Source organism: Cyprinodon tularosa, unplaced genomic scaffold (assembly GCF_016077235.1).
Source record: "Cyprinodon tularosa strain WSP-4 unplaced genomic scaffold, ASM1607723v1 ctg489, whole genome shotgun sequence".
Lineage (NCBI taxonomy): Eukaryota > Metazoa > Chordata > Actinopteri > Cyprinodontiformes > Cyprinodontidae > Cyprinodon > Cyprinodon tularosa.
Window position 1 is genome coordinate 23,366 of NW_024039217.1, and position 22,609 is coordinate 45,974.

Consider the following 22,609-nt stretch of genomic DNA (forward strand, 5'->3'; position numbering starts at 1 on the left):
TGCTGTGCGTCGGCTCTGCTGTGCCGCCAGTGCATTTTTTTAACAAGTCTAAAAATAAAGTTTGAAATAAAAGCATAATCACAGCACAGTACTGTGCAGTGTGGAAACATAACTATGATAGCCTACAGTAGGTCTGTGTAACTTATACTGTGCGTCCATCTGCTGTGCAACCAGTGTATTTTTTTTTTACATGTCTGAAAATAAAGTTTGAAACAAACAAACGGTTTCATAGAACAGCAACACAGAAGATAACTGCATAGGCTACAGAAAATTAAAGCTAGCCTACGTCTGTTTTGTGTTCTGCTGCGTCGCATTAACAAATCAGAGGGTTGTCCAACACCAAGTTCATTTCTTTTTCAAAACAACTTAAAAGGTAAAAGTTTTTTAAACCAACATGTAGGAGACCAGTCTTTAAAATGCAAACTGCATTCCTCATGTCAGCTCTGGAAGGGACAGCAGTCTCTTCTTCTCCATCCTCCTCCTCCTCCTCGCTGTGCGCAGCACTGGTACCCGCAGCAAATCCCTCTTGTACCTCAGAGGAATCATTGGAGTAAAAAAAATTAAATTACTAGGCTACACATAATTTTAAAATTACCTTTGCACTTGTTTACATTCATAAAATGGCCAAAAATGAACACTATAAGTGCATTTCTTGATTATTATAAATACATTTTTTAAACAGCTTTTGTATAAAAATTATTCTGTCCCAAGTCTTTTGATCTATATAAGCGTTTGATGATTATATCCATGACCAGTATAAGCGGATTCCATTGTACAATCCCTTAATTGTGAATTAGTAACTTAGTTTTAATGTATTATAACTATTCTATTAAGAATTCTATTATTTTGCTTGTGGCATGTTTGGATTTCCATACAGGATGCTGTCTGGTTTTTTTTTAAAACCCCAACTGAACTTTTATTTTGAAAGAAACCTTTGTTTTCCGGTTGAATCTCCAGCTGTTGAACTTGACGCTCTCGAGTGGAGCTACTTTCCAGCGGCGGATTTACAAAGAGAGCCTGAACCTGCAGAGATGGGGGTCAAAGTTTACTACACCACGGTCACCGCTTCACGGACGGTAAGTCAAGCGGGCCGAGGCGTCCTGGCCTCCCGCTAAAAGCGGACTTTAAGCTCCGATGGATCTGCTAATAATGAACAGACACACCCAGCACCTTATCTGCTTCCTCCTGACTAACTGGAGCGGGCCTCTGCGGGATCAACGTTGCTGCTATCATTTATTTAAATATTCTAGCTTTGTGAAACTTTCTCTGCTCTTAAAATCATCCTAAAACATAAGTGTGAAGGTAATGGCGACCTGAGGCAGGTGTCTCTCTTTTTACCTGAACTGCTGGAGCTCCGTTTGTTTCTCCACTGGACAAATAAACTAGCTTTATTTCATCCATTCTCTTCCAAATAATCCTAAATCCAAATAATCTTCCAGTTTAGCCAAACTCGACACATTAATCGACTTGTTTTCTGCAGGCTGGGACCTCCCGCCAAACCTCATGCATAAAACAGTCACTTTAAGCCCTCTTTCTAGCTAAACTGGACGACACTAAAAAGGATGTTTAGCTGCTGATACAATCAGTTATGATTTATAGATGATAGCCGAATTAAGCCGTGGTTTGCTTTGTAACAAAAAGTTGGAGTATTTTATTCTTGGGTTTTATGTTTTAGCAGTTAAGTTGCATAAAATTAAATTTTTTAATTTGGGCAATGGGAATCTGCAAGGGATGCTCACACTAGATGTGAACGGGTCAAAAAAAGGGCTCAACATGCCAAGATATTGCTTTCAAAGAAAAACCCTGGAATAAAATATTGAAAAAATGTTTTATTTTCTGTACACTCACTTATAATACTAACAATAAATGTTACATGGCTTTCCACCCAGGGCGTCATCATTTTTGGGAAGGTCAAGCATTTTTAGCAGGATTCCAGTTTAAATTTGGATTTTCTCTTTGCTGAAGGAAATGAAATATTGCTGCCTTTGATACTGAATTAATGATATTGATATCAATATATTGATATTGAATTAAATCACCATGAAGTAATACTTTATTAATCAAAAGGGAACTTAAATATTGTTGCAGTTTGGATATAAAGCTACTCCAACATGCAACCACCTTAAGCAGCACGATTTGAGACAATGTTGGTCTCTGGATATTGAATGCATCAATATAAACTAATGAGAGGATTTGATAATTTTTTCCTGATCTTAAGCATTTAAAAGGGTTTAATTACAAAAACCTGCTTTTATTTGCAAAAAAACGGGGGTAAACACTGCGGGGAACCTTTACTTCATACCCACTTCCTGTCGTGAGCACGATTCACACCCAACTGTAATTACTTCACATTAATTTCTCTCTTTTCTTGTGTAGAAACGCATCAAATTGACATTAAGAGATGAAAATAGAAAGTTATTATGGGGTTTTAAGCTACTGCTAATAATAAATAACTAATCTGTTATGTTTCATGTAAAAAATGTCTTTAATTCTGGATGTTTTCTCTGACGTCTTGTCAGGTGTTTCTTTTGTCAGGTGTTTTGGATTATTTGGTCATTAGTGAACATCACTGGTATGAAGTGAGTCTCTTCTTGTGCAGCAGCTTCATAAAAGGACTCGCAGCTTTTAGACTCTCCTCCATCTGGTATCTATTAGGAGCTCATTACTTTTTAACCCTCTAGTGTTCGAGCTTCCTGTTGTTTCTAGAAGTTGCTGCTTTTCTGGGTCTACTTACTTTAGTAGCAGAACTTAAAAAAAAACCAAACCCTGTGTTGTTCCTCATCTAGAAACTAGAGGATTGTTCATTATCAGAGTCGATTTGGGGACTTCCTGGAACAAGTGACAGACGGTTCCGCTTTTTTCTGTCCTGTTTCAGGAAGTAACTCTGGCCTGAAAGAATCTGTTTTATGGTTCAGTTGTTTTTCCTTTTTTTTTTTGAGGTGTGGTCACATTGTTTGAAAAGTCGACTTCCTTTGTCCCCACAGATTGACAGCAGATCATTAATGGGAGCAAATCAGCTACATTTGGATCATTTTACCGTACTTTCAAATTGGCTTGTTTTCATTTAGATGAAACGTTTTAGTTCATTTTATAGTTTAAATATTTCTTTTAGAATTGACTTTAAATTAACTGCATTGTTGGTTTCTGTGACTTTTTTGACAATAAAGCTGTAAAAACTCACAATTTGCTGACTTTTCACAGCCTGCAGGTTTAGTAGGTAAACTTAAAGCAATGCTGATGTGATTTTTAACCTTCGTAGGGGGGAATGATAGAAACCTTTGATGATATTTGAGGTATTTTTAAAGCAGGACGACTGCTGATAGCCGATGGGAACCAGACGCTGTGTCTGACTGAGACCTTGTGTTTTTCAGGTGAAGTCTCAACAAGCCGAGGTCCTCCGGATTCTGGACAGCAAAAGCATTAAGTACGAGCTGATCGACATCTCTGTGGGCGGTGAGCTACGGGAGGAAATGAGAAGCAAAGCGGGCGACTCCACCGCAGCCCCGCCTCAGTTTTTCAATGAGGACCAGTATTGTGGGGTGAGGAAACAAATATAAAAGAAACACTTTCTGTTTTCAGTCTGTTCTAATTAAATCCTCAGACTGTTTATAACAAAACTGTTTTGTAAATTAGACTAGTTATCAAATAATAAACTAATCTAAAGTTGATTGTTCTTTTTGATCGACTGATTAATCAATTAAGGACAATTTTCTTAAAACCAGAGTTTACTCCTCAATCAACAGAATCTTTCTATAACACAAAGGAATGAAGACATTTTTTAGAATATGCTGAATTAAAGCCTTGCAGGTCAGCCTAAAGCCCACTGCTCTCATTAAGTCATAGAAAAAGAAAGAAGAAGAAAATAGGTCAGTTCAGGTATTTATATACCAAACTTAAAGATTGTTGTTCTCTGCTTCAAAAAACACTTTAGATTTTAAAATGGATAAAAATAATTTTTTTTATTTAAAAAGTCAAAACATAACAGCTTTAATCGAATAACCATTTCATCATAACCATAAACCTTATTAAATTTCTGATTTATTATAAAATTCTTTTGACCATAAAAGCAAAAGGAAAAAATATCATTTCTGCAATAACCCGATTGCATAAGTTTGCGTTGTTGACGCAATATTTATTTAATGTCATTTTGCATTAAAATCATGCAGCAGGACAAATCAAGCTTAATTTTAATACAAATATCCAACATTTGGCAGCGCCACAGCAGCATTTCAATTTATAGCTAATACAAACCATCTCTGCGTGGGGATCTTTTGGAGCTAGCTCAACATTCTATAATGGAGATGGATGGAAAACAGATTTTTCTAGAATCTCTGGGATTGGTTTGCATGGCTGATCCATCAGTAGAGGGTAGTGATGCTGTGAAACATGGAGGCCCACACCTTACCTCTAGCGTACAGAGTCAGACTCTGAGCCAGAGGATGACGTTAATTTGACATTAGCAGCCCCGGTAAAAAACACAAAACTGTGAAACAAGGTTTACTATGCATGTGGTACAGATCGCATAACCAGTAATTAGTTTATAAAGAATAAATGTGTATATTATACTTTAAATGAACAAGAACAGAGCCATGCTATTATCATGAAGTTAGCCTCTGAATTCAGTATGACAGAAGCTAAAAACCATGAAAACAGCAGCTGTCTGTAACAAAACCATTGTTTCAGCTCAGTCCTTCCACCGTATACATCACCCAGTCACTGAGCGGCGCTAGAGTCCTCTGAATGGTTGAGGTGTTTTGATTAAAACTATTTAATGCAGGCGCCCTTGAAATTATTCTAAACAATTCAATTCAGTTTATTTATATAGCGCCAAATTCACATGTCATCTCAAGGCACTTTACAGTTCAACCAGATGATCCAGTCAAATTGATAAAAAGTTTTCTATCTAAGGAAAACCAGTTGATTGCATCGACTCATTGACTCAAATACAATCCCTCACACTAAGCATGCTTGTAGCGACAGTGGAGAGGAAAAATTCCCTTTTAACAGGAAGAAACCTCCAGCAGAACCAGGCTCAGTGTGAGCGGCCATTTGCTGAGGCCCACTGGGGTTCAAGGAGACAGAAGCAGATTTCAGCGGCTCCATCCTCCGATGACCCGGTCTACCTGTACTGAGTCCAGGAAAATTGACACAGAATGCAGGCTGTTCTTCTCATTACTGTTCTGAGTGCTAATAACATTTTCAAGGAGTTTTATCAGCAGTACCGTCGTCTCAGATATCAGATTTATAGTCGCCACACTCCAGAGAATCTGAGCTTAAATGTTAGGCAAACCCATTTACACAGATAAAACCTTTCAATAAACCAAACATTGCAGCCACATATCTGAGTCGATAACCTTTTACAACAACTATTTTCATTGATTTCCGATGGAATTATTCACACACTTTACTATAGTAAACTGCACTTCCAATATTCACCACTGTTCGGCGCCATTGACCTTTTTCCTCTGAGCACAGAGCAGCTGGTTTGCTTGGACTCGCAATGAATCATGGGATACCCAAGGCTACGTAGGATACACCCGAGCCGTCCTTCAAAACAGACAAAAACCAGGCCGCATTTATCGGTCGCATCACAAGCAGACTTCCAATCCAAACAGGCCTCGGCGCCGTGCTACATCATAATCGACCGACAGATCTGGTCTTCAGAGGACGCAGCCGCTGGATTTGATCTCGGCAATTAATCATTGTTAATGTTTTAGTCTAAAAAAAATACTAGAAAATGTCAATGTTGTGTCATCAACACTTTAAAGAAAGTCTTTTCACCTGTTACCAGATCTGTTGTTTATCAATCATTGGAAAACTAATTCAGAGTCGACTCTTCAGGCGTTTCAAGTTTCTGATTCACCTTTTTGAGACGATTTCTTCTTTCTCCACAGAACTATGAGATGTTTTCAGAGGCAGTGGAAGCAGATACAGTGGAACAGTTCCTGAAACTGGCATGAGGACGGCGCTCCTTCTAAAGCCGACCCCCTCCTCCCTCCACCCGGAGCCCCGTCACTGACAGCGTCTGCACCCTCTCTACGCCATCAAGAAGAATGCCAAATATCTTGAATCAATCTAAAGAAAAACATTCCCCTCTTTACTGAAAATAAGTCTTAATCTATTTTTTTTTAGATCCTTACACCTGTTAGACTAAAAGTTATGAAGCAGCTCCAAATCCAGCAGGAATCAATGAGGTTAAACTAATCTTAGCCATGGCTGCTGGATGGCTGGAGATTAAACTAATCCACTGGATGATAAGAATCAACTCGGAAGCTTTCTGTTTCTAACCATCATCATCATCATTATGAGTTAACCGCCTTAATCAGTATTTCATCATTTCTACACCATGATCCACTGAAGGAACACAAGCCCTCAAAGTTTAAACTCTTAAAGTTTGATAAAGTCTGTTACTGATCCAAAATGAGTCACATGTACATGTCGGTTTTTCTTTTTACATTACAATAATGTAGCATTTGTTTGGACCAATCTGCTTCAACTTACACAACCAACCAAAGAAACGGTCAAACGAATCAGCATCTTCTGATTTCTATTCAAAACGGATTCTGTTTAGTTTTCCATTAAAGTAAAATGCCTGCGTTCTGTCATAGCAGCATACCTATAGTCAATACGCATGCGCAAGACGTCAGATTTGAGTTATTCCTTTAGGTTTATATGAAAAATACACTTTAAACTACCTCAAGGGGTGTGTATTCCCTAGTCATGGACAAAAAAACAATTAAATTACGTAGTTTTTGGTGTTTTTTGAAGCGTAAGGCGATCTGAGTTTAAATTGTTGTTTTTGTACTTGACACACCTGTCGAGGTAGTTTAAAGTCTATTTTTTATACAAAACTAAAGGGATAAACTGAAATCTGACGTTTGGCTCATGCGTACTGGCTGTGGTTATGCTGGTCTGACGGAACACGGGATCCTAACTGGTTCCAAAGGTTTGTTTTGGTCCTTTAAAAGCCAACACCTGGAAAGAAGGCTGCTTAAAATTTGCCTCCATCTCAGAGCCGTAGTGCCAATAGATCAGCTCTCTAAAGTCTGCAGTGTTAGCGTGTTTCCTACCCGCTCCTTTAACCTCATAGCTGCTACTTAAAATGGTGAACAATGACGGAGTGTTTGACACAACTCAGTCTTAAACTTTGGGAAACTTTCACCAACTTTCTCAGCACATTCCACAAATCGACCTCGGTTGAAGTATAACTAACCATTTCCATGTTTAGCGGTTCCTCCGCCTGTTTGCACCCCCCCCCCCCCCCCCTCCATTCCTTCTGCAAACATGTCTCCTGTGATTTCTGTGCATTGTTTGTGGATGTATGCCTGCCGTTGATGTACGTTCACCATGAATCATTCCTTAGACATTCCACTCTGTGTTACTTTTGGACCAATTCCCCTTGGCCAAAAACAAAAGAAAACTGTTGAAAATAGGGACTAAAAAGTGGTTGTCTTCCGAGAAGATTGTGAGAAATGATTTATGGGTTGAAAATAAAGAAGTTAAAAAAAACTTTTTGGGTCATTTATTTGGCTCCACAGAGCGTTGGTTCTTTTAATTGTTTGGGTTTGTTTGGACCGTTGATTAAATTAGAACATCATAAATTTAGTTTCAGTGAGCAAATTCTGAAGGTGAGACTTCTTGTCAACTCTATAAAGTTGCCTTTTCTTCTGACATGAACTAAAGCTGGCAGGTTTTTTTTCCAGTCCAGACTCAAAATTATGGAAAAGTTAATTTCTGTCGCTAAAGGACTGGGGACGGTTACAACACCTTGTCGTCTGCCATTTTGGCAGACAACAACCATCTCCTTCACACTCTTCTTTTTATAAAAAGAGACGAGTCTTTGTCGTATTAAGATGATTTATATTGCAATATAATGAAACATTTCTGAATGCCGGTAGGATAAATTTTATACCTGATCTTGTATTTATTTAAAGCTGTTTATTCGAAACATCTGGGACAAAGATCTAATTCAGAGGTGCTTTTTATAGGTAGTTTATGAAAACAAAAACGTGACATGAATATATTTTGTTAAATATTAAATTCAGTTTATTTCTATAGCGCCAATTCACAACACATATCATTTCAAGGCACTTTACAGTTCACCAGATCATACAGTCAGATTAAAGTTTTCTATCTAACGAAAACCAGTTGATTGCATCGACTCATTGACTTGAAGGCAATCCCTCACACTAAGCATGCTTGTAGCGACAGTAGAGAGGAATAACTCCCTTTTAACAGGAAAAAACCTCCAGCAGAACCAGGCTCAGTGTGAGCGGCCATCATTTTGGGTCTGTTGAATAGAACCCCCCCCCACCCCAGCGCAGCACACTTAAATGCTATTTAACTCCACTCTGATTTTACTCCCTTAATTTCCGCCTTCTCTCTTTCTGATTGTTTGTTTTCTTGTCCATGTGTTATTCGCGCTTGGGGGCGCATAATAAAAAGAAAATTGACGCTAGAATACCACTGTTACTACAATTAATATTAGGGTACGAAACTAGTCCCAATTGAAAAACTAAATATCGTCTATACGTTGCTGATTGTCCTTCTGTAAAGAAGCAAGAGAGAGTATTTTGATTTGGTTCAGGTGATGTCTAAACGATTTTAATCACAGATTATTTATATACAATATAAATATCATTTTGTATTTGATATGGCTGAATTTAGGGAACTCGAACAATGAGTGATTATGTTGCAGCACAGGTAGACAGAGAAGTGGCTTCAGGTGAGAGTTTCATTTAGTTAAATCATTGATCCTGTGATCTCTGCTGGGGCTCACAAATGATGCCGCATTAATTTTACTATAGTTTGCCTGATTAACATGTTTGTTTGTTTTGCTGTTATCTCCACTTCAGATGTATTATGTAAGAAATTTGTTTGGAATGTTTCCATAAAATTAGGGCTGCAACTAACGATTATTTTGCAAATTGATTAATCTGTCAATTACTTTTTTTAAATTAATAATCGGATAGCCAAAGGTTCCCTAAAGAAGATCTTTTATGACAGAGAAAAACATTTTTTTTTTATCTTAAATGCAAAATGTTTATATATTTTATAATCACAATGATATATAATATAATATACCTGCTCTAAGTGGGTCGTTCTGTCAGCTAAAGTCATGTTTTAGAGTCTCTATACTCCAGTTAACGATTAATCAATTACTAAATTAGTTGATGATTATATAAATAATCAATTAATCCGATAGATGTTTTCAGCCGTAGATAAAATACATGAAATGGGCGACACAGAGTTACAACAGCCCAGATGTACAAATTGTATAGTGAAGTTAATATTTTAAATGCTCAGTGTCAGTTCCTCTTATAGTTTCAGTGCAAATGTAAATACAATACATTTATTCGCCATCCCTTGAATGTATTATTTTGCATTATATAGAGAGCATATTAGATAAAAAAAATAACAGTGGGGTTTACCTCTGTTTACTTCTGCACAATTCTATATCTTCAAAAGGAAACGCAGGATAAATCCACATATAACAGACATATTTAGGCTATGTTTGGTTAAATAAACACATATTGACCTACTGTCTTAGTCACTGTTGAGTTGAACTGAAACCCCTCACATGCATAAGAGCCAGTGATGCTTCAAACATTGTTAAACAGCATCTAGTGTGTATAGTTCTTATACATTTTGTATAAATGTAGCAAGAAATGCTGCTTTTCTCTTTAAATGAAATGTGCCATGATGCTCATGTCAAGCATAAAAAAAATATCTTGCATATTTTTGCAAAGGACCAATAACATCAGACCAAGGAAACTGAAGACCAATAGTGTCCCTACCAAAGATGATATCAAAGCTATGCCCTTGCTTTCAAGTCATGCTGACCATGTGACTTTGAAGTAAACTAAATGATTCAATCTAATTTAGCTGTAATAGAATCATACAAACTGTCTGGACCGCATGACAGAAACGCCACATGAGAAGATAAATATGGATGATTTTGAAAGGATCTTCTGTCCTAGGGTGTGAGGCTGTGCACAATCAGTCGCCATCAGTGTAATGCAGAGGTCTTCAACAGGGGGTCCATGGCAGTGCTGCATGGGGGCTGCAAAAGTTTTGGTTGGTTAGACTTTTTTTTTCATATTCCCCCCTGCTTTTTCCCCCACTAATTGAAAAGTCTTTAAATCCAGATTAACATGAATTCAACACACTGTAGTAAACAGATAGATGGAGGCAGAAGATGTCTTTCAGTCATCAATGCTCACATTCAGCGACACACAGGAGCTCTTTCAAGCTGGGCACCGTTTCATTCACAACACCTGTCCTATCAACCAGGAATCAGAATCAGAAATACTTTAATAATCCCAGGGAGAAATTACTTTCGTTACATTACTCCATCTGCAATAGAGTGACTGTAAGACCAGTTTGATATAACACTATTTCATACAATATATATTAAGGGATCACGCTCCGCTTCACCATCAGTTTGGGGATCCTTGGCCTGGAAAACGTTGAAGGCCCCTTCTGTAGTGTGTTTGTGGTTAGAGGAAAATTATTTAAAGCAAATGTCCTCGGTCTCCTTACTTGAAAATTGATGCATCTTTCTCAGGTTTATTGGCAGCTTTGATTGGTAGCATCTTTTCAATCAGGGCTAAGCAATGGTCGCTCCAAAACATTGACTGTGACATCGTTAAGAAGCTTAATATGCTTAAGACCAGTTCATCTCAGGTGTTTGCAACCTGAGGGTCCAGATTTGTATGTTGGACTCTGTATCTTCCAAAATGACTATTGGACAAAAATGATAAAGACTCAACTAATAGTTTTAAAACAACAAATGCAGGTTTCAGTAGGTTTTTAATGGTTACAACTAGTGATGGTTAATGAGGCATCTTGAAGCCAAACTGTATTGATGCTGACTTGATACTGTTTCACAGAATACTGCCACCTGCTGGATCTTTAAAGACACTACAGGCAGTCTATTGGACAGACTAAACTGAAACTGATGAACTATGGGCTCGACACCGACACTTCGGTGTGGCTGGACCCATCACTAATTAAAACTTAATTTTTTGAAGAATGGAAGTCACCCTTGGACATAAAGGGTAAATAAAAAACTAATCATTTAAAGCGGCATTTCTAATTCTAACACAACCCGAACATGATTGGAGCTTTTAATTTGAAAATATGTCCGGAAGTTGAGTTGCTGGCTGACCGGATGTTGGTAAAGTGGCTCTAGAAGAAGGAAGCTGTAAGATTTGACAGACAACAGCTGAGGTAACGATGCTTATAAATGAATGTTACTCATTTAAAACCTTAAATGTGTCTAAGATAATCTTCGCTAACCTGTCTTTGGCTTTAAACTCTGTGTCGCTGCTGTTTGATAGCTGTTAGCAGCGTCTGTTTATCATGCAGCTAAGCTAAGCTAGCTAACACTTGTAGTAATTTATAGCAGAATAGCACTGAATGAAAAGCTGTATGGGGAAATAATTAAATGGCTTATAAAATAACATATCTGGTAAATTATTTTCCATTGTTTTATTCCCTGATAGTTCACTGCGGACTGATCAAAGCTGCATTGTTTACATTGTTTACAAAGACAGCAGCAGGTGCAGCATCAGTTTAATTCAACAGAGGATTGATTTTAATTTGTTTTCCTTACTGTGAGCAAATCCTCTATTTCAGCTCCCAAATAAAGCACTGCTTTATTAGTTTTATAGACACTGGGTCAGATGAGTTAGGCTATTTAGTCAAACCTTAACTAGAATGATAAAAATGTAAATTGAAACAGTTGGAATTTGTGAAACCACAAAATGAGCTAAATATTAATAATGGGAAGAAGATTTTGATCCTTTATTAGATCAACTATGCTGAATTACTTATACTAAGAAGCCAAACCAAACATGATATATATTGTCTGTTTAATGCAGCTTTAAATGTTTCACAGGGTAAAAAAGTTTTAGGAGGTTTAGTCAACAAAAGACCTCAAGAGTTTATCTATGAGCCACCATTGAGTACAATATTGGGTAGTTTCTCTGTTATTTTTTATTAATTTTAATTCAGTTTATTTATATAGCACCAATTCACAGCACATGTCATCTCAAGGCATTTTGCAGTTCACCAGATCATCCAGTCAAATTGATTTAAGTTTAAGTTTGATTTAAAGTTTTCTATCTAAGGAAAACCTGTTGATTGCATCGACTCATTGACTCAAATACAGTCCCTCACACTAAGCATGCTTGTAGCGACAGTGGAGAGGAAAAACTCCCTTTTAACAGGAAGAAACCTCCAGCAGAACCAGACTCAGTGTGAGCGGCCATCTGCTGAGGCCGACTGGGGTTCAAGGAGACAGAAGCAGAGATACAAAAAGCAGCTGTAAAAGGCGGCCCGGTCCAGGAAACACACAGCCAGGCAGACGAGAACTGAGCCAGTATGAAGAGAGTACATCCAGCCAGGCACAGTCAGAGAAACAGGACTACACTGGAAAACAGGCCGATTTCCAACATCTATAACAAATAATGACAACAGCACAGCTGATATTTCTCTCCAGGATGGAGTCACAGCCAAACAGGAACAGACGAGGTAAAGCTACTATGAGAAAAAGCAGAGAGAGCATAAAGTTAGAGATGGAACTAACAGATTCTGCAGAATAGGAGAATAGAAGTAGAATGAAGCAGAATGATGAAATGGGGGTCCCTAGTCATATGTTTATATTACTATTTTTTATGTATTTATTACTGTTTTCAAGGCTATACTTTAAAAATGAAATTGTCTAGAGTTGTTTTAAATTAAATTTCCTTTTGTATACACTCATGTATACAACATGACAAAATAAATCTCTATGTCCTCCAGCAGTCTAAGCCTATAGCAGCATAACTATAGAGATAGCTCAGGATAATCTGAGCCACTCTAACTATAAGCTTTATCAAAAAGGAAAGTTTTAAGCCTAGCCTTAAAAGCAGACAGGGTGTCTGCCTCACGGACTAAAACTGGTAGTTGGTTCCACAGGAGAGGAGCCTGATAACTAAAAGATCTGCCTCCCATTCTACTTTTAGAAATTCTAGGAACCACTGGTAAACCTGCAGATTGAGAGGGAAGTGTTCTGTTAGGAACATAAGGAACAATCAGATCTCTGATATAAGATGGAGCTTGGCCATTTAAGGCTTTATATGTGAGAAGGAGGATTTTAAATTCTATTCTTGATTTAACAGGAAGCCAATGAAGAGAAGCCAGGATAGGAGAGTTTACACTCTTCTTGTAGACTACTTATTATCCAGATTCTTTGTTTTCTATAAACCTGAGAAGAAAGGAACAATTTTTTGAATTAAAATCTTTATTTATTACAGGATGTGTTATTATTAATGTTTTAAACCATAGATGAACACATTAAGCTTTTAGGATTTCAGTTTAAGTCTGATCTGCAGTTAGGAAAGTTTCCCTTTTTTATAATCTTTGGATTAACACACATGTTGGTGTTTTTAACTAAAGGTAGTTTGATTCTGAACAAATCACGCCACCTACTAGATTTTGGTTCTATAAACAAAGAAAGAAAAGATCAGCAAAGCGCCTGTTTATATATTCAAATACTGAAAATTCTTTCCTTTAAAGGCACACTATGCAACATTTTTCAGTTAATTAATGTGTTCCATAACGTTTTGGATGATTAAATGATTCATTTCAGACTTGAACAAAGGTATTCTCGGCCGCCCTGGTGGTCTGTGGGGGAAATACTGCACTTGCAATTGCAGGAGCACCGACCCGCACCCACAGGCTCAGAAGTCTCGTGAGAGTCAGTCTTGCTTTACGGCCGAGAACTGCTACACCCCCCAGTTAAAAGCATTCTCGTTGCTAGCACAGTGGCGATCCTTGTGCAGTTATGCTACGTTCACGCAGCAAAAGCAGCAAAATCGTGTCTGCTGCTTAATTTTTGCTGCTTGAAACAGTTAGTTCTGACGCTCTGGCTGTGCGGTGCAAAAGTGTGTCTGACGCGCGTTGGGCGGAGCTTCACTATCCTTTCTCTGCCTTGCAGCTATATTTGCTGTGATCATTTGGAATAAAGTAGTTTTAATATGTGTTTAAATGAGAAAATACACCTGAAAACGTAATCAGTGCCGTCAGTTCATTCAGATTATTATCCTGCCTTCAATATTTTTTCTGTCGGAGCCGCTCAGACCCCCACATACCAGCGGTGCGCCGACAGAAGGAACCCCTTCATCAGCAGCCTCTGGCCAGGTCACGTCCTCGCGGTTCACCGCGGCAGCTGGTAGGTGTTTTTCATCTAAATAATCCAAACTGCATATTCTGCCGGCAGATTTCTGCATTTTAAGTTAATTTAGGCGTCAATAAACTGTTTAAGAGGAGAGATCATAGCCTCTGATCATCAGCGCTGTGTCTCTCTCCCTGCTTCAGCTGCTCAGACGCGCTGGGCCTGCTGCTCCTTTGCTGCGCCTTGACGCGCGTCAACCATTGACTTTGCATGTAAACTCGCTGCTTCTGTCGCGCCAGCTGCGGTGTGAACGCAGCATTAGTCATTCGTTGCGTTCGCCTGTCTGCTAAGCTCAAAACAACCGCGCCTGGCTTGACGGAGAAACCAGGAGAACAGCTGTGCATATTTACGACAGTGCACTTTTACTTTCGCCCTCTGGGGGGAGTCTCGCTGGAAAATCAACACCGGTTGCATAGTGTACCTTTAATCAGGTCTTTTTTTTTTATGAGATCCTGAATTAATCAGACTGCATGTATAAATAAAGACTAAATTAAACAAAAATATTAAGATAGTGAAAAATGGTGAACAATACAAACATATTTGTTTTATATTTGACCTCCCAAACATAAATAGAAGCTAATTAAGTCAAGATTAGCCGTGTGTTTGGTGCATCGATGCTAAAGCCGAAAGACCAAAAACTGATCTACTAAAATGAAGAGAAATTCTTTGAAACAGGGTTGATTTTTAGTGATGTTTTGTATTGAAAGCAAATATTTTAGCAAATCAGAGCTGCTCTGCTATAGTTTGCTACTTAAATTTAATCATCTCTAATAAATAGAATTTTTCTAGATCCACATTTTCACTTTCTGATCATCAAACACATTCTTTCTGGTTGTTTTCCAAAAACTTCAATGTGTTTAATGAGGATTATTTTTTCACGAACACTGTGATGCTCTGATTGTTTTTGAACAGATCTGTCTCCGTACAGCTGCATATGACGATGAGCGTCCCAGACTACATGCAGTGCGCCGAGGACCACCAGACGGTCCTGGTGGTGGTCCAACCGGTGGGCATCGTTCCCGAGGACCAGTTCTTCAAGATCTACAAGCGCATCGCCAGCGTAAACCAGGTGAACATCAGGGACTCTCAGCGTCTCCTCTACATCCGCTACCGCCACCACTACCTGCCCGAGAACAACGAGTGGGGCGACTTCCAGACGCACCGCAAAGTGGTGGGGCTGGTCTGCATCACGGCGTGCGACTCGGTCAAGGACTGGCCGCAGACCGCCGAGCGTTTCCACGGCCAGAAGGAGGTGTACAGCTCCACCCTGTACGACTCGCGCCTGCTGGTGTTCGGGCTGCAGGGGGAGATCGCCGAGCAGCAGCGCACCGACGTGGCCTTCTACCCCAGCTTCCAGGATTGCTCCGACGTAGAGAGGAGGATCGAGGACTTTGTGGAGTCCATCTTCATCGTTTTAGAGTCCAAGCGTCTGGACCGGGCCACGGATAAGTCTGGAGACAAGATCCAGCTCCTCTGTGTGCCATTTGAGAAGAAGGACTTTGTGGGTTTGGACACAGACAGCAGGTGAGCGTTCCCTCTAACATCCACCTTCCTGCCGGGAGTCCTGCTTCTTGTTCTGCCTCATCTGTTTTCAAATCCTCTTAGAAATCTTGTTTCTGTTTTTTTTCTGCCTTTGTTTGATTTATCTTGCTTTATGTCTTCCTTTTTTTCTTCCATACTGTCCTGTGAGTCTATTGTTGGGTGTGAAAAGGTGAGAACTTAGACCAGTTTGGTTTCCCTTCACTGATCCCAGCAGCATCAGCTCTGCCCAGATATGACCCGCTAGGAGCTTCTCAGGCTATCCTGCTCAGCTGCATCACTTGGAATCGATAATCACACTTTGAATAGTCAAATCTAAACACCTTAATGCAACTAAATCGAACAAAATTGTCTTTATTTAGAAGCGATTTTCAGTGTTTCTTTCTATGGAAGCTCTGCTGTTTACAGAGCAGTAGCTTTAGTTTAAGACGGCTGACTGAAGCAGTGCAGCAACAGGTGGGGGAGGGGGGGCAGTATTATGTTCAGGTATGATCTAGGGCTGCTACTAATGATTATTTTGCAAATCGATTAATCTTTCGATTATTTTTTTCGATTATTAATCGGATAGCCAAAGATTCTTTAAAGACGATTTATGTAGTTAAACCAGGTGAAGCTAAAATGTTTCAATGTAAATTTTTTTTATGTTAAATGCTAAATATTTATGTATTTTTTTTACGATTTTGTTAAATTTACTGCTCTAAGTGGGTTGATCTGTCACCTTAAAAGCATATTTTACAGTCTTTATACTCATGATTATTCCATTACTAAATTAGTTGATAATTATTGCAATAATCGATTAATCCCGATTAATTCAATTAATTGTTTCAGCCTCAGCATTATCCATACATGATGATCCCTCCAAATGTTCCTTAGAACCCGGTCCATGCCTGGCTGTTCTCCTCCCTGCTTCTCCCTGAACAAACCTTCTGCTCCGCTGCAGGTTTGCTGTTGGTGCAGAAAGCTGTTTAGAAACTCTGCATTCTCTCCCGTCCACATCTGTTCCTCCGGTCATCTAAAGGAAATAAGATCTGACTTGATTACAGTCGCTTGAACGAGGCTCATCCTTTCCCTCTGTGATGCGGCTGCATGACTGATCAGGGTTCAGGATCTGATTAACTATGGAATGAATTTTGATCCATTATTGTTGTACAGAAATTTTTTTTTATTTTAAATAAATGCAAACTAGAAATGAAAGTTTTAATTATTCCATTTTTTTATTTAAAAAATGGCTTTGAGATGAACTTTCCCCCCCACATCTTATGTTTTTATATTTTATTAATTTTTTTTCAAAAACAATGATCAGTTTTTTATTTTATTATTATTATTTTTTTTTTACAGATTATCCATCCATCCATTTGAAAATATTTATTTTCAAATCTTATGTTTTCAAAATTTTTATCAGATTTTATATTTTCAAATATGTTTTTTTTTCCAAATTTCTATTTTTCAGAATGAGTTTTATGAATTTTTAGTGTTTTTTGTTGGGTTTTTATCGAGGACTAAAGGGCTTGTTATACTCCTCCAGCAGTGTGTCGCAGTGAGCTCGACGCAAACATTTTTGATTTATGTTCAATTTTGAGCGTGGTCTGCTCTATGCGCTGTGGTTCTAGATACGGCGGAGGCGGTGAGGAAGTGGGGACAAGTTTGTCCGACAACGGAGGGACATGACGGCGAAAAAGAGCGGAGATCCAGGTGGAAAAAGGGTCCCAGCATTCTCGCACACCTCGCTCCTCTAAATGGTCCAACTTCACGACTTGATTTCTGGAATTTCGGTCATAAAAACAAAACAAGTCGGCCTCCTGTCTGCGGTCAGCTACAATTTGGGAGCGGTGCAGCGGAGGGGGCGGGGACGTCTTTTTGTTCACTGCGACACCTACGCAGGCGACCTAGTTTCGAAGTATAAATCAGCCTTAAGGCCTCCGTACCTGTGTTGTGCGCGCTAACCACTGTGCCACCTGCGTGCCAAAATAAATCATGGTTGCAGATCCGATTCCCGTACTTCAAGCAAACCCTGGCTCCTGATGTTTGGCATTGACCAAAAAAACGCAGACCAATAGAAATGTATCTTTGCTCCTCGCTCCAGAGGAAATCCCGCCACCAGGAGTGGAGAGAATGTGATCAGGAAAACCTAATTAGAAAAAAAATTAAATTCATAAAACTCAATCTGAGAAATCAAAATGAAAAAAACAAACAACAAAAAAATATATATAAAATATAGTTAACCAAAACTTTCTTTGATTAAAAAAAAAAAATTCACAAAGTTTTTCCTCTGAATTACTTTTTTTATTTAAATTTTTTAGTCATAATTTTTTGTTTTTGCTTGAAACAATAATGGATGAAAATTCCCTCCATATGTAGCAGAATTTAACTTTCTTAAATTCAGAACTGGTCGTTGATTCGCTGCTCAGGAGGAGACGGTCCCTGTTGTTGATGTAGCTGCAGGCTGTGCTGCTGCTCTCCTCAGGGGAACTGAACCTCTAACCCTGAACTTCTCCTTTAGTTGCTCAACTCTTAGCACCACTTTCCTTGGATATGAGACCATTTTGTTTACCAATCCCGACTGTAAGTGTTGTTTTAGCCTTTGTTCCCTTCCTAACCTTTGTTGATGATCGATCTTTACCATAAAGTCAACTGTTCAAGCTCTTTGAAAGCAGTAATCTACTTTTATTTGAATTTTCAATTGTTTATTCATATAGCGCCAATTCTAACACATGTCATCTGAAGGCACTTTACAATTCAACCAGATCATACGATCAGATCTACAACGTTATATGCAGAGAAGCTCCTGATCACTGCTTTTTGTTCCTCTAACTATTAACGGTAATATACGCTGCAAAAATTACCTAGAAATGAGAACAAATGTCTTAAATTAAGTGTTTTTACCCTTATTTGTGCAGGTAAATAAGATGATCTGCCAATGGAATGAGTATTTTTACTGTTAAATCAAAATAACTAGATAATATGCACTTGAAAGGAGCCAATGCAATTGTTTTTTCTTATTTTAAATATAAATTGTCTTATTCCATTGGCAAAGTTTCTCCCTTTCCTCCTCAATTCAAGAAAAAAGGCGCTTATTAAAAGAAAAAATGACAGATTTATATTTCCTGTAGTTCAGGTCTGCTGAAAAATGAAAACAAACGTTCCTTTAAGTTCGCTTCTCCACCCACATCATGCAGCGTTTCACATGTTAGATGTCATGCCGTAGATTTGTCCAACGGCTGCAAGTCAGGAGACTTTGCGGTTCCACACGTTAAAATATACAACAGCATTCATATTAAATGAGTTATCAGGTAAACTGATGAGCTGAATAGTTGATGTTCTTGTTTTTAACCCTAACATGAAGCTAAATAAAGAGACTGGGTTCCAGTCGATGATCGGAACATATCTGCAGATCATCGTCGTAATCATCGCTTTATTATGGCAGACTTCTAACTCTGCATTATTTCAATTCCTGCTTATTTGTGCAGATTTAGCTCATAGAAAGAGCTCCAGGCTGCAGTCCTGTTTGTTCGAAGGTTATAATTTTTAATATGAGCTGCAGATTTTCTGCCGTCCTTACAAATGAGATTAAACACTTCACAAAATGAAGATAAAGTTGTCATTTTAAAGGTTTTAAAAGCACAGATTAGGGCTGCGTAATATGTATTAAAAAAAAAGTTAAATCTTTATTTTTTCTATTAAATTAATTAGAAAAAAATTATCACAAATGACATAAATTTCTGTCAAAAACTGGATTTCATTTAAATTTTCCTGTCTGGATTTAAATTAATTTAAAGAATTATAAAGTTAAAGCTGGGAAACCTGCTTGTAAAATAACCCTGATTCACAACAAATACTAAAAAATCTAACAAACTAAATGTTAGCAGCCAGAGGTTTAATGAACCTTCATCAACATCATATTTCTGGTTCCAGTGAACGGGAGGTCAGAGTGGAGCAGCTGCTGACATCTAGTGGCTGAATTAGAAACTGTTTATCGACTGGATTAAAAAGAGTCTGTTTGGTATCAGCGCGTAAAGTAAAGCGTTTGATGATCAGACGCTGAAGTAGAGACTGATACTGATTGTTCCAATCGTTGATCAGGACGCTGCTGTTTGTTTCCCCATCTCCTATCTGCTTATATTTCAGCTCTATCCAGATTTCTGGGCTCATTCCAGACTCGGATCTTTGTCTTTCTTAAAACCCCTGCTTCTGTTTGGGTTTCCTCCTGCTGAGCCACTTTATTTCCCCCCCTGACCTTCCTAGTGTTTCTAAGGATGTGAAATTTCCTGCATAGTTTCCTAAATCCTTGATGACAGTAGTGGTGAAGCTGCTCTGTTTTTTTTTTCCTTCAGTGAAAACATGAGTCCCAGGATGCTTCATAGTCTCCCTGTTTGCTCTTGTTCCTCTTCAGCGGATGAGTTTATTCCACCTTTAGCTGACCGTCTGAAACCAGCTGTCAAGCAGATCTGCACTAGAACAGCTTCGACCTAAAATGTTTGTTTCTCTGCTCCCTGCTGCCTTCTAACCAGGCATTACAAGAAGCGCTGCCAGGGTCGGCTGAGGAAGCATGTCGGGGACCTGTGCCTGCAGGCGGGCATGCTGCAGGACGCGCTGGTCCACTACCACATGGCCGTGGAGCTGCTCAGGGGGGTCAATGATTTCCTCTGGCTCGGTGGTAAGCACTGACTTCAGAGTTAACAGTTCTTTTATATATTTTAGAGGGAAAGTTTGTAGGTTTTTAAATGGAACAATTTATATTTATATTAGCAAAGAAAAAGCTTTTATAGCCAAAGTATTCGTTCCCCTCAAATGATTTCCCATCGTTTGTCTCTTTACATCACAAACTCGGATTCTTTGACATCAGAGGCCATGAAAACCAGAGGATGTTTCTGCTTTTGTTTGCAGCTGCGTTGGAAGGGTTATGTTCGGCCTCTGTGATCTTCCACTACCCCGGGGGCACAGCGGGGAAGACGACCGCACGCAAACCCAGCATCTCCCAGCCGGCCGACGCAGGGAAACGCCACCGACCGGGTAAGAAGACGACTAGGAAGCGAAGCGTCCAATGATGAGACGGTTTCTGCCGGCTGCTAGCTTCCACTCTGCTCAGCTTTGCTCAGCTTTGTTTCACTTTTAGCTTCCTAAATGCTAAAATGTGCCGGTTGTCCCTCTGATTACTTATATAAACTCCAAGTTAACCATCCTCACTTTTATTAACATGCTATTAACAATGTTTAACTTTAATGCTGACAGAGTTTATGTGTTTAACAGAGGTGGAAGCGTCAATGATGCGTGGGAACGTGAGATCTTGGTCTATCAGCTTGTCGATAATCTTTCAACATTTAAAACCCCTTTTCCACTACCCTTTAGAAACCGTGCAGAGATAGGGCTGGGAACGGTAACTGAGAAAACTGAGTGTAAATGGAACCCAAAACTTAACCGGACCGAGCCAGACAGAACTGAACCGCACTAAGCAGTAGGGACCGGCACGGTTCAGTTCTGGCTCAGTTCTCAGATAACAGAGCACATGATCAGACCGCATCATCTCATTACAGTCAGCCTCCGTAATCATGAAATTTCAAACATTCATAAAAATCCTAGCTTCCCTACCGTGCCACACGATTTCCAGTGATGATTCTGCTTAGCAGTGTGATGAAACTCAACGTCTGTCGTTGTTTCCTGCGTCTGTAAGCCCTGATTAGACTATCGTTTGTCATATCTACTTCCCAAAGCTGACTCTGATGCCTGACCACGAAATACCACAATTATGACCAAACATGCTGGTGAAGATTCTCAGTCATCCAGGTCATTCCAAAAAAGTAAAAAAAAAACAATCCACTGCACTTTGTTTGAAGACGTTTTGCATCCAGGAAGCTTTTTCAATTCAAAATGTCAGTAATAGCGTTGAGTTCAAGGCTTTATACAGTAGCTCAACGAAACATGCACATTGAAACAGACGAATGGGTCCATCCCTTTGGAATGGGGGTTGTTTGGCTTCTTTTGTTAGAATGCAATGCTCCATACCTGCCTATGTCTCTGAAAGGGAGGTCATTAAAGACACTCCTAGTGAGCGGTAGTACCGTAGATCGCCACTAGCAGGTGAGCTGTTGATAATTTATTCTTTATGGTACGCCTGCATTCATAACATGTAGGCGAATCACTGTCCCTGAGACATCCACGGTTAACTGCTGCTAGTTTTACTCACATGCCTGGAAGATGTCTAGTGCTACTACCACAGATAATCTCACTCTCCAAATGGAATTTAATTTTTTGAAATATTTTTTAAAAACAAAGCGGAGTGTGTATGACGTCATCCGCGCGCCGGACTGGATTTGCGACAGGCAGCCTGGGTCACAGGTAGCTACGCTCTACCTCTTCTATTCATTCGGCTAGCTAATCTGAATCATTCAATTCCGTTTGGAGAGCGAGATCATCTGTGGTAGCAGCACTAGACATCTTCCAGGCATGTGAGTAAAACTAGCAGCAGTTATCTAGGGGACAGTGATTCGCCTACATGTTATGAATGCTTGCGTACCATAAATGATCAATTATGAACAGTTTAGTTTGTGCCTTCAAGTCGTTGCCCATAGGAAGACGTTACTTGGATTACAAAACCGAATATCTTCAGAACAGCTCCAACTGACACAAAACTCATATGGGTGAGTAGAACATGATGTAATAATGTAAAATCAAGGGGCTAATGTAAAAAAAAAAGGTGTTCACCTTTAAGGAACAGAGCTCGGCACGGTTAACTGATCCAAGCTCGGCACTGATCGGTTTCAGAGGGTACTGTAAATGGGGCTTTAGTTTCATCTCAGTTTAAAAATTAAAAATTCTTTAATTAAAGAAAGTAAAGGATGTAAAAAAAACAAA

At 39.0% G+C, this 22,609-nt stretch overlaps 2 protein-coding genes across 3 annotated transcripts in view; both read left to right on the top strand.

The window, feature by feature from the left end:
• The first annotated feature begins 923 nt into the window (after positions 1-923).
• Positions 924-6,416, top strand: sh3bgrl3 (SH3 domain binding glutamate-rich protein like 3). Its single transcript, XM_038302351.1, has 3 exons — positions 924-1,076; positions 3,372-3,539; positions 5,895-6,416. The coding sequence occupies exons 1-3, from the start codon at positions 1,032-1,034 to the stop codon at positions 5,958-5,960; spliced, it is 279 nt and encodes a 92-aa protein (XP_038158279.1). The 5' UTR covers positions 924-1,031; the 3' UTR covers positions 5,961-6,416.
• A 4,732-nt stretch (positions 6,417-11,148) lies between these two features.
• trappc9 (trafficking protein particle complex 9) overlaps positions 11,149-22,609 on the top strand; it is a 356,386-nt gene continuing 344,925 nt past the window's right edge. For both annotated transcript variants that reach the window (XM_038302353.1, XM_038302354.1), the window contains exons 1-4: positions 11,149-11,232; positions 15,150-15,745; positions 20,269-20,414; positions 20,645-20,770. In XM_038302353.1, the coding sequence (XP_038158281.1) occupies positions 15,156-15,745; positions 20,269-20,414; positions 20,645-20,770 (862 nt within the window). In that variant the 5' untranslated portion in view covers positions 11,149-11,232; positions 15,150-15,155. The remainder of the gene's footprint in view (positions 11,233-15,149; positions 15,746-20,268; positions 20,415-20,644; positions 20,771-22,609) is intronic.

Coding starts and splice junctions, on each gene's coding strand:
- sh3bgrl3 (XM_038302351.1), top strand. CDS start 1,032: ATGGGGGTCAAAGTTTACTACACCACGGTCACCGCTTCACGGACG. Junction 1,077..3,371: donor CGGTCACCGCTTCACGGACG/GTAAGTCAAGCG, acceptor TGTGTTTTTCAG/GTGAAGTCTCAACAAGCCGA. Junction 3,540..5,894: donor ATGAGGACCAGTATTGTGGG/GTGAGGAAACAA, acceptor CTTTCTCCACAG/AACTATGAGATGTTTTCAGA.